Here is a 13945-nt window from a genome sequence, read left to right on the forward strand (position 1 = left end):
CGAGAATTTATTGAGCGGAAGTTGATACTATAATGAGATTCTTATTACAAAGCCTTAGAAAAGTGTTCATAAAATATGAGAATTATAAATCTTTAAGGTGTTTGTGAGTCGGTCCTTAATAGTTGTGTATAAGTTGCTTGTATGCCTCCTGATGCTTTGAGTGGTATTCCACCTCTGCCTGCAAATGACACAATGTATGCCACCATTTCTAATTCCATAAGCAGTTTTCTATAGGATAAACCATTTGGCTATGATTTTATTCAAGGCTTAGAACATGTAGAACTGATCAAAAGAAGCAAAACACATCCAAATTGCTTACATACCTTGCGAACTGCCTTTATGGCAACCACCAACTTTTCGCCTATAAGCTCTGTCAAGGTATTGTTCTTTTCCAGAGCCTCTACAGATTCAGCAAGCGATTGGGGCAACCTTTTGAGCTTTGAAGCATTCTCATCAGGATTAAAGGCTGTTTATTATATGGTTCAAGTTATGAGGTACATACCAATAACATAATAACCTATTGGAAACAGGAAACTTACCAATGGGTTCAGGCAACTGAAGATGGTGCCGAAGGCCATCTAGTCCACCAGAAAGGATAGCGGCTAGACCCAAGTATGGGTTTGCGCAACCGTCAAATGATTTGATCTCAAAGTTACTGACTGAACCAGCACGAATTCCAGGAGGACAAGCAGTTCTAATTGGAGCTTCTCTGTTATCCCTTCCCCAACATTGATAAGCTCCACTCCATGTATTGGGTTGTATACGAGCATAACTACAGGCAAACAAGTTGGCAGGGACGTGTCAGAAGTCAACCCACTTCATTACCTTTCAAACTGTGCAGCACAACCACGGATACAGATATGATACAACATGGACACTATGTCATATAATTGTTTTAATATCTAAGTCACCAACATGATTAGACTGCAAAAAGTAGGTGGATTTGTGTAACTATGGTCCTCTTTCGACTTTTCTTTCAAAGACTTTCTCTTAAAGTTTTAAAACGCGTTTAAAGGAGAGATTTTCACACACTATGATTCGTTTCCCTCTCCAATTGATATGGGATCTCACAATCCACTCCCTTGGAGCCAGCATTCTCGGTGGCATGTCTGGCTTTGATACCATTTGTAACAGCCCAAACCCACCGCTATCTGATATTATCTTCTTTAGGCTTTTCCTTCAAGATTTTAAAACGTGTCTACTAAGGAGAGGTTTCTATACATTTATGAAGAATGTTTCGTTTCGTTTTCCAACCAATATGGGATCTTACAATTTTTCCACAAGGAATATGAAGCGGTGGTGTTCACCTATTGGGGATTGGACAGATAAATGCCAAAATTGCTGGAATATGATGTAAAACGCCTGCCATGAACTCTTCCCCGACGGCTGACATTCCATGTTGAGAAGACCCTTCAACCGCCATGAAAACATTTTTATCATTCTGCCATAAGCTCACATGCACGTGGGAGCCAGAACCAACGTCATCCATTGCATACCTAAGCAATGATGAGAAACCATGATGTTATTTATTTTAGAACATTATTGAGCTTAAGGTTGCGTCATATTTTAGAACATTGCATACTTGGGCAAAAATGTTGCCAACAATCCATGCTTCCTTGCAGTAGCCTTGATCACTTCTTGCGTGTAAATTAAGTTGTCAGCTGCATTGAGACAAACAGTATACCCTAAAACAATCTCAAATTGACCTTTCCCAGACTCTGAATGCAGCTACAAGACACAACAAAAATCCCTATCAATATGCATTAGCTTGAAGCTCTACCGCTTCATCTTATATGATCCACCGCGGACAGATATTGTCCGCTTTGACCAGTTACGTATCGTCGTCAACCTCACAATTTTAAAATGCATTTGTTATGGAGAAGTTTCTGCATTCTTAGTAAAGAATGTTTCGTTCTCCTCTCCAACCGATGTGCGAACTCGCACCTATTTACTTTTTTTTTTTTTTTTTTTTTTTTACATACCTGTTCCACAGTAATATTCAAGGAGTTCAAAGAAGCTACTACTTCATGAAGAAAAGGAGAGGCAGCATCATATGCAAGTGCAGAACAATAGGGCGTTGAATCAAACAGCACCCAATCTTCCTTCCCATCTCTACGAAACTCAAATTAAATAAAGCAATAGAAATTAGCAATTTGAAATGAATTAAGGCCATAGAGAACAGAAGAGAATAGTATATCCTTACCTAACTGCCTTTTTTAATAGTAAGAACTCAATTTCAAACCCTGCTTTCATTACCTGGATTCAAGACAGCCATTTAACACAGTAAAAATATTTTCTAGATCATCTGCTCATCATAAGACTTGACCGATCTTCCCTACCAGGTTAAATTCATCTTTCAGGATTCTAGACACCCTTCGTAAGGCTTCCCTTGGACAGTACTCCCAGGCTTCACCAGGTCTAAGCTGCATATCGCCCATCACCATCTCCTCCTGCTTGTTCCTGTTCAAGAAATCAATGGAATAGGTATGTTTCGATCTACTTTTGGATTATTAGGAGTAGTTCATATTGACTAATTAAACGAAAAATTACCGGTTTATAAGTTAAGAAAAAGTATCTCCATTGATACGAGGCCTTTTGAGAAAACCAAAAGTAAATCCACAAAAGTAGACAACATCATACCATTGTAGAGGGCCGGTTCCTAATAGAACGTGGGCCCAAGAGACTTAAAAATTGGACTCTAAGGACAAATAGTCCGTTGTACAAAATCCCAATTACACTACCAAATGCTTCCCATACCTAACTCAACTCAACTCACATAAAATGTGCCTATTGAGTTTAGAGGTGGTCTGTAAAAATGCAAATATCTGCATAATTTGATCACAATGAACTGAACTTCTCAAGGGTTTAATGAACTAAACTAATTAAGTTGGTTAGCAGTGACATTGAGTCGGTAAAAATACAAATCTGGGCATACCCAACACGTACAAACAAGTAAATTGTAAGACATGTCATTATCGAGTCCTTCCTCTCATGGTATGACTAATCAATTCCCTACTTGAACGAACAGAGATAATTTTTACATGGTAGAAGGAAAAGTAGCTAGAAGAGTTGAAAGCTACATACCAAGGAACCGTCCGTTTGGTTGATAAATCTGGGATCAGTCTCATCTCGCCCACACTGCTAAGATTACTCCCAGCAGCTGGGCAATCATTACAAGAACTCGCTGCCATAACGGCAAAAGGCAGCCCAATCCCATCTCTTTTAGCGACATCATCGAACCGCTTAAATGGAACAGCCTGAATAATTATAACATAATCTAACATTTAAAAACTCGATACTAAATAAAAATTAAATTCAAATTTGAAAAGTGTGTAATAATAAATAAATAAATCTTACACGACATCGATGTTGTCCCGAACCATCGACCCAAATAATCCGGACAAGCTTGGCATCGTTGTGGGCATGAGCGTCAACCAGCACGGCTTCGTCCGCCTCTTTCTTCAGAACACTGAAATCCATCTTCTTTCCTTCGTCCGGCGGTCTCTTTCACTTCTCCCTACGCCCACCAAGCTCTGAAGTAGCGCGAATGACAGACCCTTAACATTTCCTCTCCAATTTAAATTTGGCGGGGACACGATTCCCGTTTTTCTTTTTTCTTTTTTCTTTTTTATTTCAATTAAAAAACAAAAACCAGAATCGATTCTTTATTTTTCCTCTTTTCAACTAAGAACCGTTTACTTTTTAATCCAGTCAGCAAATAACAACCGGTTGAAAGTGTTCATCACATTTTCATTAATTATTTTATATTCGTACTTTTTCTAGTCAGCAATAATATTTAAACTTCATATATAATTCGACCCATCAAAATTCAGAACAAAAAAATTCAGATTGGTTCGCGGTTTGACATTTTTTTTCGAATTATATTTGTCGAGTCAACCTACCGACTCTTAAGAAAAATACGTATAGTTTTATAGCTCTTGCTTAGTGCTTATACGATATTTGTTTAATGAATAATTAGTATTAAATATAACATACAAATAAAATTGGTTTCGATTTGTCGGATACAAAGTTATCAAGTAATTATTTATTTATATGAAATGAATAATTTGGATATATATTTCATTATTGCTTATCTAATATGTATTTTGGTATTTTATAGTTAGAAATAACTTATAATAATAGATTGCTTTGTCTGTGTGTGTGCATATATATATATATATAATATATATATATAATATGAAAAGAATAACATTTAGATTTCATTCCGATTTTAACTAATTTAGCAAGTAATTATCTTTTTTTGGAGAGAGAATCAATTCTTCTTTTTTCTTCTGAAATAAATGGATCTAACCTTTTTATAAAATATAATTTAAATAAATAGAATCGATTCCCTTTTTTTATCCTGGCATAAATAGAATCAATTCTTGAATTGAGTACTTTATATAGATGAGATTAAAATATAAGGCATCTTTATTTTTAACTAAAAAAAATATGTCCCGTTTTTTTATGTTTTTTTTTACAATTAATTAAATATTTGAATTCTTAGTAAAAATACAAAGGGAAAATAATTACAAAAATTGATTTGGTTTTTAAAATACTAAGTAATAAAACAGAGAAATATAGTGTTTTAACTTTTTTTTTTTTAATTTAAAATTAAACGAGGCCTGATAATTAGATTTAGTTTGACATTCTAGTTTTTTTAAAAACGTTTTCGAGCTTACTGTTTTAAAATAATAATAATACATTCATGTTTTAAATTAATAAATAAGTATCTCACTATTTTAAAAATAAGATTTACATTTTTACTATAAAAATTGTATTTCCTTAATCCTTGCTTGAACAGTTATGTCCACGTTCATGATATTCTATATTTATTAATTTTTCGTTATTAAATTATAAGTGTAGTCAAACTTTTAGGTCAACTTTAGTCTAAATCTGTTAAAAAAAGTCAATTATGTTCCCATAATTCTAATAAATTTGTATCTCACATATCTCTAATGAATTTAAAATCTTAAATTTTTTTAAGAATTTTAAAGTTAAAATTTTATGTCTAGCTAAATAAAAAAATATTACAAATTTGAGGATCAAATTTGTAATTTTAAAAATTGAAGTACTAAAAAAAAAAAAAAAAAAACTCAAAGTTTTAGGGACTAAATTGAAACTTATTTTGATTACTATTATCAAATTTGCTTTTGTATTACATATATTATATATCTATTAACCTTTACTTCAACTAAAAAAAACATTTGTGTTTCTATATTTTTTTTTAAAACATATATATCATCAAAGTTTTCATGTTTCTAACTCGTTAAAAGAATAGAAATAATTGTCAAAATTTCCTTATTTAATTCCTGAATTCACTCCCATCCTCTTACCAAAATCAACAAAAAACCAAACTTAGGATATTACGAACCACCTTAAATTTAGAAACCACGACCAATTTGAATTCATTGGAACCATTATAAAAGAAAAGAAATGAAAAGGAAAGAAAACATCGAGGCTATACCCATAAAAAATATTGTTGGCTTTTGTTGAGGTGCCAATGACGAAGCCATCCTTCCCATCGACATGCCTGTTGGCATCTCTGCTAAGCCTGGTGTTGCTTATTATGGCTCATGCACACGCCGCGGCCTCGATGGGGCATCGCCCTTATGCGAAAGCGCACAGGGAATTAGGCGCGCGGCTTGTTAAAAAGCATAACAGGCCGCCGTTTAAGCCCGGCCCTTGGAAACGCGCTCGTGCTACCTTCTACGAAGGTGGCCCTGGAACCTTTGGTAAGCCTAATAATTTTATTTTCCCTTTCTTATAATTAAATGGCATCCCTGTATTATATAGCAATAAGAATGATGAAAGTTTATGCTAATTTAAATGTTATAATCAAATAATATTCTCTCTATTATATGATGACTAATTTAAAAAATATTATAATTAAATAATACTCTCGGAGGCTTTTCAATATTATATAATTGTGGACACAGTATTTTTCTAACTGGAGTGGTAATACAATGGAGTTACATATATGTACGTGTAGGTAGTGCATGTGGGTACAGCGACGTGGAAAAGGAAGGGTATGGGCTGCAGACGGCGGCATTAAGCATGGCGCTGTTTAACAACGGGCAGAAATGCGGTGCTTGCTTTGAACTCAAATGCATGGACAATCCTGATTGCAAGCCTGGGCAGCCTTCCCTCGTGGTAACCGGCACCAACCACTGTCCACCCAACTACAACGCTGCCAACGACAACGGCGGATGGTGCAATCCCCCCCACGAGCATTTCGACATAGCCAAGCCTGTTTTCGCCAACCTTGCAGACTACAAGGCCGGTGTCATTCCCATCACTTATCGCAGGGTTCCATGCCAAAAGCAAGGAGGAATTCGCTTCACAATCACCGGAAACCCATACTTCAACGAAGTAATGGTGTGGAACGTTGGAGGAGCTGGGGACATAACGGCTGTCCAAGTCAAGGGCCACCGTAAGCTGAAATGGACCGCCATGTCTCGTCTGTGGGGTCAAAAATGGACCACCAACGCCATGATGGTTGGCGAGTCGCTCACCTTCAGGGTTCGAGCTAGCGATGGCAGATTCTCCACTGCATGGCATGTTGCTCCCGTCAATTGGCAGTTTGGTCAGACCTTCGAAGGCAAGAACTTTAAGTAGAACAACCCCACAGTGACTAATTCTTCAAGAGCCTCAATTTATGATGTGCACCCCTGCAAGTCAAATGTCTCATGAATTTCTACCACATTTCTAATAAATTTATAACAATATGCCTATTTTTTATTTTATATCTATCATATTAATTTTTTTTTTTTAAGAATTAACAAATTTATTGAATACATATTCAAAATCTTATTAATTATAAATTTTAATTTCATGTCTCCCATAAATAAATTCACTATTTTAAAAAAATATTGAATATATTGGAGACAAAAAAAAAAATGCAAAATCAGTCATATTTCATGCAATAAAATAAACTTATTATATATTTCTCCTTTTCTCAAAATCAGTTATATGAAATAATCCATGCCAAAATATTTTTTTTTGTAATACGTACATAAAATCTATGCCATATAAATACTAATAATTCCTTTTATAATTATAAATACGTACATAAAATCTCGAACCCTTTGCTCCATAGACGCGAGTGGGAAGTTCAATTGCGGAACCGCTGATTGTGGCAGCGGCCAAGTGGCATGCAATGGCGCCGGCGCAATTCCGCCTGCAAGCCTTGTTGAATTCACTATAGCGCCAACCGGTGGCGTAGATTACTTCGACATCAGCCTGGTTGATGGCTTTAATTTGCCTGTTTCGGTGACGCCAATGGGCGGAACCAGTGAGTGCCAAGCGGTAGTTTGTGCAGGAAATGTAAATGCAATTTGTGCACCGGAATTAGCCATCAGAGGACAAGATGGTGCAGTGATCGCGTGTAAAAGTGCTTGTATGGCTTTCAATCAGCCGGAATTTTGTTGCAGCGGCGACCACAATCAGCCACAAGCTTGCCCACCCACAGATTATTCGAAGATGTTCAAGGATCAATGCCCCCAGGCTTATAGTTACGCTTACGATGCTCAAACAAGTATCTTTACGTGCAAGGCTGGAGCCAATCGTTTATTCTTTTTCCTTTTTTTTAATTCAAAAAATTTGAATTCCTATAAATATAGTTTTCAACCTAATGATTATAATTTCTAAAAATTTGAATTTAAATAGTTTTTAATAATTAATATAGAAAGATATTATGTATTTTATTTTCAATCAACACTACAGAATTATAGTAATTATTATTATTAAGTTAATTAACTAAATTTGTAAGGTTAAAATGTGTGTCGTTTTAAGTACTTACGTTGCCACCTGTTGGACCGAGTGGGCTATATGAACTATTGGGCCCGACGTAACTATAGCAAAAGGCCCAGCCCAAGTGGGAAGGTCTTATGTAATTAGTATTTGAGATACGGCCACGTCACCTCATGTCTGCATTAATTATCCAAATGTCTCACGGATGTGAAGACAGCTCACATAACAAAAAAAAGCAACGAACGGATATATCTGGTGTCGATAAATAATTAAAAAATATTTCTTCTAATTCTGAAAGCTAGTTTTTGTTGGATACAAATAAGTGAGATTCGTGAGGGGTTTGTGTAGGCGTGACATGTTTTTTTGCCTCCAAAATTTGTATATGGACAATGGGATCAGTTCACCTCAATTCTGTCCCTTTACCATTTTCCACCTTCTCCTTGTATTTATTTATCCAATAATTCCTAAAATTAAAATAAATTCACTATTTTGGACCAAAAAACTCCATAAATTTAACCAAATTTAATTTCATTAATCCCGACAAAATATTTTTCTGTAATGGACCAAAGCCTCCAGCTTGCAAGCTTATTGGTTTGATGGTCAATGTGAGCCTTTTATCTTTGTTGTTTATGTGACGACCAACTGATGTTTGAACATCTTTAGATTTTCATTTACGCTATATAATAAACGACAGAATAGGATAAACTCTATAACATTTATAAATTGAGTTTCAAAAATTCGAAGTTCCTAATAAGTAATCAAATTTGTTTATAATTAAAAAAATTGAGGCCAAACTGGTAAAATATCCATGGCTCGTGATGGAAAAGCTTTCTCGTCCCAGTCCCGGTCCCCGTCCTATTATGTATTTATTATTTTATTTATTTATTTATTCTCAATTATAATTTATGTATTTATATATAATTGGCACGTTATTATTTGGAAGAATACAACTTCTTAATTCAAACTCTGAATATGACTATTTAATTAAAATAAATTAAGTAAAAATGGGGTTGTAGTTAAGAATTAAGAATTAAGATAATTTAGAAGTGAAATATAATTACTTTATGAGTTATGTTTTAATTAGAGAAACCCATTAGACTTAATAATTATATTTTATATATTTTGCCACGGTTTTTTATTACTTCTTTTGGGATCATGTATTATTGACGTTTGTAAGGTTAATTTGGAGGGGTCATTTGTGCAGATCAAATCCCTCATGCCCCCGTTAGTTCATAGTGTGCCAGAAAGAAATCGAAGTGGAATTTTCTGGTGATGTTTATAAAAACGAGAACAATTCACGACGAAAGAAATTTTGATCCACGGCCGTTGAAACTTGAGAATTGCTCATCTCTTCCTATCCCTGCAAATTCGCCATGGAAATTTAACCAAGCAATAGGATCGCTGTGTGGGAACCTCTCTATTCTGTTGCTGTTATTTCCTTCCTGCCATGGCGTCGTCGGGCTCCGGAAACTCAATTCCTGCACCAGGTTCCTTTACTTTTTGTATATGTCGTAATTTCAATCAATCTTTTTTTATTGTTCCAACTTTTGAATGGATATAACGATCATTCATGTCTTATGGAAGCTCGGTTTTGATCATTTTGTGTGCGTGTGCGTGTGCGTGTTCACTAATTCTGCAGAGGCTGTTCAGATTTTAGTCTCATCTCTTGCTGATGAATCTTCCGTGGTGAGGGAGGCATCCATGGCTTCGCTCAAGGACATAGCTGCATTGTATTCTTTCTCACTTGTTGTCTTTAGCTATTTGAGTCTGCTTTCATTTATAGTAAGTTGTGAATTGGAACTTCTGTTGCAATATCAGGAGTCCTCTTTTGGTTCTCGACTGCTGCTATGCTGTTTCACGAGGAGGACGCCGGGTAATTACAGTATTTACTTCTTCGTCATGCTTCATAGGAATCATGACTGTAGTTCATAGTTTTGTTTCGTTTTTCTTCATTGAAAATGCGTTTAAAAAGTTGGTGGTCATTTTCAGCGTTTCGGAAACATGGCCGGGGCTTTTCTAGTAATGTCATTCGGAGTGCGAGCCTTAGACAAAGAAGATGTTGATCCAGCTTTCATGTCTAAGCTTGCAAAGATTTCAACGACTGAGATAATCTCTTCCAAGGTCTTTTTCATACTATAGTTCTTGTTCGGTTTCTTTTTTTATTTCTATTTTTTTGGTTGTTACATTAAGGATCGTTAGAAATTTCAAGCCATGAGTTATTTCCGAAAAAGAAAATGATATTTTATTTGGCTTGTAAATATATTAATTTCTGAAATAGAAGCTTCAATTCGGGGACTAGTACTTTGAATTAGGAGGTATGACTACTGTAACTTTGCAATTGCAAGGTTGGCACGTCATCTCATAGTTTATGATACTTCCATTTTTTCCTTCGCAGCGCTTTGTTCTATCTTATGTATATATTTTTATATATATATATTGACTAACACTAATCAAACTTTCGGTTATTTGAGAAACATGGAGTAGATTTTTGATAATAAAGGAATGATTATAGGTGAAAAAAATGAGAAGATCCAATATTAGCAGTGGACAAACCTGCTCCATTGTTCACATGTACTTGATTATCTGATCGACAAGGAGAACAGACAGCGAGATCCAAAAGATCATTTGTCACATAGTTTGTTGCTACGAAATCAAGATACCAATTAGTATGAACATTACGGTTAGGTGAAACCATCATAGCTGGCATATCTGAATTCTATGGGATTAGAGGGAAAAGTGAAATTAGAGTTAACTCTGTGAAATGTGGGATCAAATCTAAGATAACATTTCAGTACAATTTGTCCAATTCTCCATATAATTGGCATTGGGCCCATTATTATTATTGGAGTTACTATTTCCTCCTTTACCACGGTTATTTCTTTCTCTTCCCACCAGAATTCAAATCTCCAGAATTATTGGTACCGATGTTAATTTGCTCAATGTTCTAGAATGCCTTCTTTTGTTGCTAGTTCTTATTTTTATTGTCGATGATGTAGGAACTTAATACTGAGTGGCAAAAAGCTGCTGCAGGGCTTCTTGTTTCGATAGGCTCACATTTGCCTGACCTAGTAAGTTTGTTATAATTCATGTTGTTTATGAATTTCGAGGGAAATAAGAGCAGGAGAACATGTATTTAGCATAAACACTTGCATTCAATATTATGTAGCTACATATTATTACATGACTAGACTAACATTCTAACTTATGGTAAAGAGGACATTGACGAAAAAGGATTTGAAAGAATCGGTCAAGCATACTTCTTATGTGAAAATACAGTCAAGCATGCAGTTACTTCTATAAATTCCTCTCCTCTTCTTGCTCTCTTTCTTAATTGGTTACAGAAGTTTCCTCATGGAAGTCAATGAAATGATTGAAATTTTATTAACCCTTTCTGGTTGTTATTTTATGTTGCTCTAGGCTCCAAGTTTCCTAGTGATCAATAATTTAATATCTGCCAAATAATTTTATAATTTCGTGCTTCCAGCATAAGGTCTGACAAAAGCCATATAACTACAACATATCTTTGTACAAATATGTTCGTGTGTTTGAATGTGTGTGTGTACTCTGTCAACCGTAGTTCAGTGAATTATTTATTGATATTGCAATAACTATTCTCCTTTATGGCGGTGTGGAAGATGATGGAAGAAATATATCTTCATTTGGGAGGGCCTAGTTCAGCTTTGCCAGCTATGGTTCAAATTCTAGCAGATTTTGCTTCTTCTGATGGTTTGTAAACAAACAGCATTTTATTTATTTATTATTATTATTATTTTTTTTGTAATTTCAGAACTCTATGTTTGCTTTACTGCTATTTTCCAACTTGGATAACATGATTTTTGTGATTTTACTCTTCATTAAAGCATTACAGTTCACACCGCGACTAAAAGATGTGCTTTCCAGAGTTCTGCCCCTCCTTGGAAATGTTCGAGATGCTCATAGACCTATTTTTGCAAATGGTCCGGTGACTTTCTATATCTTATTGAAGTACAAGAACTGATCTTAAGTTTGGCACTAAACTAATCATCTCAACTGTCTAGACCCACCCAACCTATCAATATTTGAAGCCTTTTCTCCATCTTCAAGGTGGATTCTTTGAGAGAGAGAGAGAGAGAGAGAGAGAGAGATGGATTGGATTGCTTTGCCTTTCAATTTAAATGAGGTCTTCTGTACTTGACCTATTGTAGCATAAATTCTGTATTTTAATTTAGGACTTGCTAGAATGGCCCACATTTATGGAGTCATTTGTTTGTGCACTTTACACTATTGTCAATCTCTGGTCTCAATCTTCGGATGGTGACTCTCTAGTGACAATGGCACTTTTAAGGCACCTAAAATGATGTTTACATTTTCATTCTTAATGGAAAATTTTCTCATTGGAAACAGCATAATGCGAAAGCTTGCCTTATTTTATTGTTATCACTATCACCAATTTTTCTTTTCTGCTTGCCTTCGTAGGAAGGAGCTCTGTAGAGGGGAAAGAGGGATTGTTGGAGGTTTTCCTTCGAGAATGGGGAGGGAGGGAGGAGGGACTATAGTGAGGTGGGGTGCGGGGGCTAACAAATCTATCTCCCTGGTTCATCATTCAAAGAATATATTTGCGCTTAATTTAACTCTATTATTCAAAAGGATTGAGGTTGATAGGTAATATAATTTGGATGTACTTGGCGTTTTGAAATGTTAGGATCAAATTACTAATGATTTTGACATTCATTTTATTTTTCACCATCAATTATTGTCGTCGTTCTTTTAGCCAAATTAATGAATCCTGTGAAAAACTGTTGATTTTTTAGCGTATCTTCAGTTTCTCTTCTAGCTGCCACCCTGTGACACATTCTTCTTCTGCAGCAATTAAATGTTGGTGTCAAGCTGCTTGGCAACATAGTGTGGACTTTCCTTCACATTCGTCAATTGATGGTGATGTCATGTGAGACAATTTCTATCTTGCTCTATCACTCTACATTCAATATTTCAATTTAACATTTTTGTCAAAGAAACGGGTTCCTGTCAAATTGCAGGTCATTTCTGAATTCTGCTTTTGAGCTTTTATTACGAGTTTGGGCTGCTTCCAGTGATCTAAAGGTTGGAAAAATGTTTTGTTTTTGTTTTTGTTCTTGTTTTTTGCTTACGATAAGATAAGTATGCGTTGATACTTATTTCACTAGTTAGCTCTTACCTGGTTGTGTAGTTGGACTTCTATTTTATCCAATAAGAATCAAAAAATATTTTTTTTCGAAATATGTTACCGAATAAGAACTAAGAATTCTCCTCTATGGGTTCTCTTCCTCTAGTTGGACTTTTATTGCTCACTCTTTTTTGGAGGAAAGATATAATCAGCATCTATGGGTTCTCTTGCTCATTTAAATTGGGAAATGGAAGAATAATATTATCTTGGCATGACTCATGGCTAAATAATTCTCCTCTGAAGCTTTGTTATTCTCAGTTATTTAAAATTTCTTCCACTGCAAATGATTCAGTGGCTTCTCATTGGATGCAACCATTCTCTCTTTGCATATTACCTCTCACAGATTTTTAAAGGATGGGATGCTTCCTGATTTCCCTAATCTGTTGGTTATTCTCTCACGAGTATGTATTGGCTCTATTAAAGATACTCGAAGTATATTTTCACTAATAGTTTCATGGATACGTTCTTCATTTACTTACTGGCTCTCCTTGAAGCCCAAGGCCGATCTTTTATGGTAAATGCGGCTAAAGTGAGTTTTTCATAAATTTGGATGGAAAGGAATAAAAGAATTTTCCTCGGCAAGCAGCTCTCTTGGTTGGGCAGATTTGAGTTGGCTCGTCTTTAAGGCTTCCTCTTGGTTTTTTCTCTTAAAGGCTTTCGCTGGCTTTTCTCTTCGGTACATTTGCCTCAATTGAAAAGTTTCATTCTTGTTTTTAGTTTTATTTTTTTTATTTTAATTTTTTAATTTTTAAATCCTTCGTTCCCTCATGAAGTTTTATAATATCCTTGTTATTGACCCTACTAATCCATGGGGAGAATTACACACACCCCAGTTCCAGTCTCCAAGTGACAGCTAGAGTATTCATTTATTAAACTTTCTACTTGAAAGCTTGAAACCAGGACTTTGGGGAATTTCTTCCGAATGCCAGAAAGCCCTAACAACACTACTTGGGGTTAGGATGTAGATACTTGCAATTGCATCGGTCTTGCAGAAGTTGTTTAACTACAAGG

The 13945-nt window shown here is 35.3% G+C and overlaps 4 protein-coding genes across 8 annotated transcripts in view; 3 read left to right on the plus strand and 1 right to left on the minus strand.

Annotated features, from left to right (window-relative positions):
• Positions 1 to 17: 17 nt before the first annotated feature.
• Positions 18 to 3572, minus strand: LOC111478799 (type-1 glutamine synthetase 1-like). 2 transcript variants are annotated; one of them, XM_023123270.1, is made up of 10 exons: positions 3358 to 3572; positions 3085 to 3257; positions 2340 to 2460; positions 2204 to 2256; positions 1983 to 2112; positions 1583 to 1728; positions 1308 to 1496; positions 540 to 772; positions 324 to 466; positions 18 to 228 (listed from the first exon to the last, which is right to left on the minus strand). In XM_023123270.1, the coding sequence occupies exons 1-10, from the start codon at positions 3478 to 3480 to the stop codon at positions 67 to 69; spliced, it is 1473 nt and encodes a 490-aa protein (XP_022979038.1). In that variant the 5' UTR covers positions 3481 to 3572; the 3' UTR covers positions 18 to 66. The 2 variants fall into 2 exon arrangements, with proteins under 2 accessions (XP_022979038.1, XP_022979039.1); XM_023123271.1 differs by having other exon boundaries at positions 25 to 178; positions 3358 to 3570.
• Positions 3573 to 5464: 1892 nt separating this feature from the next.
• Positions 5465 to 6723, plus strand: LOC111478120 (expansin-A9-like). The gene is made up of 2 exons (XM_023122231.1): positions 5465 to 5735; positions 5993 to 6723. Exons 1-2 carry the CDS (start codon positions 5504 to 5506, stop codon positions 6616 to 6618), a joined length of 858 nt encoding a protein of 285 aa, XP_022977999.1. The 5' UTR covers positions 5465 to 5503; the 3' UTR covers positions 6619 to 6723.
• Positions 6724 to 7074: 351 nt separating this feature from the next.
• On the plus strand, positions 7075 to 8988 carry LOC111477632 (thaumatin-like protein 1; the record flags this gene model as incomplete). The annotated part of the gene is made up of 2 exons (XM_023121496.1): positions 7075 to 7567; positions 8957 to 8988. Coding segments are annotated over 2 exons (525 nt in total), but the record flags the coding sequence as incomplete, so codon positions are not given.
• The window catches only part of LOC111477800 (protein SHOOT GRAVITROPISM 6), a 31380-nt gene continuing 26369 nt past the window's right edge, over positions 8935 to 13945 (plus strand). For 2 of the 4 annotated variants that reach the window (XM_023121692.1, XM_023121693.1), the window contains exons 1-9: positions 8936 to 9239; positions 9392 to 9482; positions 9571 to 9625; positions 9742 to 9873; positions 10749 to 10820; positions 11388 to 11478; positions 11613 to 11708; positions 12598 to 12676; positions 12768 to 12831. In XM_023121692.1, coding sequence (XP_022977460.1) covers positions 9200 to 9239; positions 9392 to 9482; positions 9571 to 9625; positions 9742 to 9873; positions 10749 to 10820; positions 11388 to 11478; positions 11613 to 11708; positions 12598 to 12676; positions 12768 to 12831 — 720 coding nt within the window. In that variant the 5' untranslated portion in view covers positions 8936 to 9199. Of the gene's footprint in view, positions 9240 to 9391; positions 9483 to 9570; positions 9626 to 9741; positions 9874 to 10748; positions 10821 to 11387; positions 11479 to 11612; positions 11709 to 12597; positions 12677 to 12767; positions 12832 to 13945 lie in introns of those variants that run through there. The other 2 variants (XM_023121694.1, XM_023121695.1) reach the window with 2 other exon arrangements.

The sequence above is a fragment of the Cucurbita maxima genome, unplaced genomic scaffold (genome assembly GCF_002738345.1).
Source record: "Cucurbita maxima cultivar Rimu unplaced genomic scaffold, Cmax_1.0 Cma_Scf00004, whole genome shotgun sequence".
NCBI classification, from domain to species: Eukaryota; Viridiplantae; Streptophyta; class Magnoliopsida; order Cucurbitales; family Cucurbitaceae; genus Cucurbita; species Cucurbita maxima.

Coding starts and splice junctions, on each gene's coding strand:
- LOC111478120 (XM_023122231.1), top strand. CDS start 5,504: ATGACGAAGCCATCCTTCCCATCGACATGCCTGTTGGCATCTCTGCTA. Junction 5,736..5,992: donor AGGTGGCCCTGGAACCTTTG/GTAAGCCTAATA, acceptor ATGTACGTGTAG/GTAGTGCATGTGGGTACAGC.
- LOC111478799 (XM_023123270.1), bottom strand. CDS start 3,480: ATGGATTTCAGTGTTCTGAAGAAAGAGGCGGACGAAGCCGTGCTGGTT. Junction 1,729..1,982: donor TGAATATTACTGTGGAACAG/GTATGTAAAAAA, acceptor TGTGTCTTGTAG/CTGCATTCAGAGTCTGGGAA. Junction 773..1,307: donor ATCTGTCCAATCCCCAATAG/GTGAACACCACC, acceptor GTTTGCCTGTAG/TTATGCTCGTATACAACCCA.